Here is a 4,176-nt window from a genome sequence, read left to right on the forward strand (position 1 = left end):
TGGTGACGGCGAGCATGAGGGGGCACAGCTTTAAATTGAGGGGTGATAGATATAGGACAGATGTCACTGGTAGTTTCTTTACTCAGAGAGTAGTAAGGGTATGGAATGCTTTGCCTGCAACGGTTGTAGATTCGCCAACTTTAAGTACATTTAAGTCATCATTGGACAAGCATATGGACGTACATGGAATAGTGTAGGTTAGATGGGATTCAAATTGGTATAACAGGTCGGCGCAACATCGAGGGCCGAAGGGCCTATACTGCGCTGTAATGTTCTATGTTCGTTCAGAGAACTCTCAAGTAAGGAAGCAGATTGCAGGACATTTAGTGATCTAATTGATCTTTAATACCTATCTTGTGGCATCTTTGGGTGACAAGTAAGGGATATGCTGACTTTGTTACTTAAATGTAATGCATGTACAGATCAATGATAGGAGTCAGTAATAACCCATAACACTGGTTTTGTTGTGAAAATGTGCTCCTGAGCCCTCAGGTTGGACGGCATTCTCATTCATGAATTCTCATTCTCATGCTTTTAACATCAAATCAAACCTCTGCCTCTAGCTCCTTCCCCAATTAATGCTTCCAAGTCTTAAAATCTTTCCCTTTGTTTACAAACCTCCAAATCACCTCATTTGTTTACTATACTTTGTGACTGTAACACCCTCCACCTATTGTTCCAGCTCATATCCTCAACCTCCTGTGTACTGTCCTTTCTCTTATTTTCCACTCGCATCAAAGCTTTAAGACACTAAAATAAAACAAAAAAAATGCTCATGCTGGAGATTGAAAACAAAAATAATAGAAATTACTGGAGAAACTCAGCAGGTCTGGCAGCATCTCTGGATAGAAAACAGAGGTAATGTTTTGTGACCCTTCTTCAGAATTTTACATCAGATTGGTGCCATATTCAGGGCAGCAGAGTGGCTCAGTGGTTAGCACTGCTAACTCACAGCATCAGGGTCCCAGGTTCAATTCTAGCCTCGGGCGACTGTCTGGTGTGGAGTTGGTACATTCTCCCTGTGGGTTTCTTCCGGGTGCTCTGGTTTTGTCTCGCAGACCAGGTGAATTGGCCATGCTAAATTGCATTAGTCAAAGGGAAATGGGTCTGGGTGGGTTACTCTTTGGAGGGCCGGTATGGGCTGAAGGGCCTGTTTCCACGCTGTAGGGAATCTAATCATTATAGAGCTCTCCATAAACATTTTCACTTCTTTTAATCTCATTTTGAATAGTGTCCTGGAGACCATTGTTCAAACCCTCACATTATAGTAATGGTCAGTGTCTACTCCACTCCATGAGCATTGTGGAATACTTAAAATATTCAAATGTTATAAAAGTGTTAACCAATATAATTACCAACACAGTTAGATTTGAAAGATTATATTATCCATCTAGAAAGACCTTTCTCTGTTGTATTTATTGAATCTTGTGTGGATCCAGTGAATGGGATTGAAAGCACATCACGGCCCAAATAAAGTCACTAATAAAGGTGAAGTGAAGGATCTGGACTCCGAATGCTTTGAATTCATCAATGGCTGGATTTAAAGCAATCTGGCATGAGGTTTCAGAGCATTAAACTGAGTGAGAAGAAATGTGCTAGTTTCCTCAGAAGTGAAGGAAGGCAGAAGGAAGACAATTTTTTTTAAGTGAACTGCTTGATAAATTTCTGTATCAGTTTACCACATGAAACTTGCTTTGAGACAATTGAGGCAAGCAAGTGCCTGAGTTGTGACAGTCAATTCCTGCTGTGAGTTTAATTCCTCAATAATACGGTAAAGTAGAAAGTCCCTGAAATACCTGCAGAGGTTAACAACAAAGCTTTGGCTGAGGATCGCAAATTCTGGTATTCATAACTCATGGGGCATCACTACTTCATCACAGATTGCTGGATTCTTTCCACACTAATAACAATAATCACCATTAAACTCAGTGTGACTTTGCTCAGAAACTCAGGTCGATGGTTTATAACAATTATTTGATGTGGTTTTATTTTGCAGACCAATAATCCTTGACCCGGCCGATCCAACTAATAATGTGGCTTCGTCTGATGGATGGAACGTGATGGTCAAGGAGGCCAAGAAATGTCTCAGCTCTTCATGTGTCTCTGGAGTCCAAGCATGGAAGGTCCAGGTAAATAGTTTTAGGAGACGCTTGACACGGGACACTGTTTCGTGTAGAAATTCTGGAGATTGAATTGTTAAATGACACAGTTCCTTCTCTTGACTTCAAGCCAGAAAGCATATCCTGGGTGTTCTATAGAGTCAGAAGGTGGGAAATCGTGCTTCACAAGAATCAGTGATGGATCTTTTGCTGTTAGTACTGTACATGACCAATTTATGGATGACACCTGATTGCAGAGTATAGTCAATATTGAGGGACATGGTAGCAAATCACAGTAGGACTTTAACAGACTTGGCAAAGAAACAAGTCATTGACAAACAGAAAGCCATACTTGATAAACATGAAACTGTACATTGACAGGGATAATAGGGATGTCACTTATCATTTTAAAAGTGAACACTAGGTGGGGTAGTGGAACACAGGTAGCGTGGATTGCAATTACATCAATCACCAGAGATGGCTCCACAGATTATTGATAGCAGCCAGGAAGCAAACCAAGCACAAGGATTTATTCCTGGAGCCATGGAGTCAAAAAGTGGGCAACTTATTGTTGACCTTGAAATCTGAATGCATCCTGGTCATGATATTATAAAAAGGATCTAAAGGACACTGGAGCAGGTGAAGAAAATATTGAGAAGGATAGTGATAAAAAATATGTTTGTACACATTTCAGGAAAGAATTGGTAAGAAAAAAAAGAGGGCTGAGGGGATTTTGCAGTAGCAATCATTAAAATAATGACAGGTTTTAACTGAGTGGATTCAAAGACAATGTTACCTCATGTGGGGAAGAGCATAACTAGATGGGAAGGTGGAACTCCCTGCAATGGGGGTGGTTGAAGCAAATAGTATAGATACATTTGAAGGGAAGCTGGTGAGGCATTGGATAGAGGAGGGAATAAATGATAGATTCCGACTTGTTAAAAATAGAGCAGACTTGAGAGTAAGTGCAAAGAATCTGTTGAGATTCCGACCAACCAAAAATATTGAGTGTGGGACATCAAGTACTAGATCAGACTTTGTGAAATGGGGGTGAACAAAGTTCTGTCTTTACTGACAATAAAATGCTTGACACAAATGTTCTATTTATCATCACAACAAGAATCAGGAGAGATGGGGAATAAAATTGAAAAATATACTTATTGTTGTATTTGTATTTAACAAACGAACACAGACAACTGTCTTTCCAGCCCCAAAAACAATTTTTTTTTAACCGTTTTAGCCAATGGCACAGTTTGAAATCACTGTGATTAGCCTGAATGGCTCCTCATTACCCCTGATGGCCAACAGTGACACCAACATTTTAATGATCAAGAATCAAATCCAGCAAAACTGGGGCATTCCAGTTCACCAACAACGCCTGATGGTCAATGAAACTATTCTGAATGGTGGCAAAACCTTATTGGATTCTGGAATATTCTTTGATGCAAAGCTCCACCTACTTGTGACAAACTCAATGGAGATATTTGTAAGGCATCCAAATGGACATAACCGAAAAATTAATGTGTCCCCGACTGACAAGGTTTTGAGCCTGAAAAATGAGATCCAAAATCTGGAGGGCATTTCTCCAAGCCAATATTACCTGACCTTTCAGTCACAAACACTAGAAGATAGCCACACGCTGGAATACTACGGCATTGATCAACATTGTACCATTGGCATCAACTTGCGTCTCCGCGGGGGCAAGGCATCTTGAAAATCAACGCAATATTAAAACGTTTAAACCACGTTTTAATGAGACATCTTATCAACTGGATTTATTTGGAACATGTCGTAAATATAAGTACTACATATTAATCCTTTTCACTGATTTATATGTATCTGAAAATACAAAAATTAAAATGAAATTAATGTTGAGAATGAGATGAGACTTCAAGTAATGTTTAAAGTGGAATGACCCTGTGCATTTTGAAATATATATTCTACTTTTAATCACTGCAGGGAATGATACTTTGACTGGAATACTTTCTTATTTGAATGTGATTTCTTCCACTGCTCCTCCAGATTAGTTAATGTGACCAATCATTGCCTGAGGTTTTTGGGATCAGCCTGTAGTTTG

The 4,176-nt window shown here is 39.6% G+C and overlaps 1 protein-coding gene across 1 annotated transcript in view; it reads left to right on the forward strand.

Moving 5' to 3' along the window:
* Positions 1 to 4,170, forward strand: part of LOC122546583 (2'-5'-oligoadenylate synthase-like protein 1) — a gene marked incomplete at its 5' end in the record, with an annotated part of 10,483 nt that extends 6,313 nt beyond the window's left edge. The window contains 2 exons of the mRNA XM_043685267.1: positions 1,997 to 2,129; positions 3,340 to 4,170. Coding sequence (XP_043541202.1) covers positions 1,997 to 2,129; positions 3,340 to 3,813 — 607 coding nt within the window. The remainder of the gene's footprint in view (positions 1 to 1,996; positions 2,130 to 3,339) is intronic.
* Positions 4,171 to 4,176: the final 6 nt, after the last annotated feature.

The sequence above is a fragment of the Chiloscyllium plagiosum genome, unplaced genomic scaffold (assembly GCF_004010195.1).
Source record: "Chiloscyllium plagiosum isolate BGI_BamShark_2017 unplaced genomic scaffold, ASM401019v2 scaf_63282, whole genome shotgun sequence".
NCBI lineage: Eukaryota > Metazoa > Chordata > Chondrichthyes > Orectolobiformes > Hemiscylliidae > Chiloscyllium > Chiloscyllium plagiosum.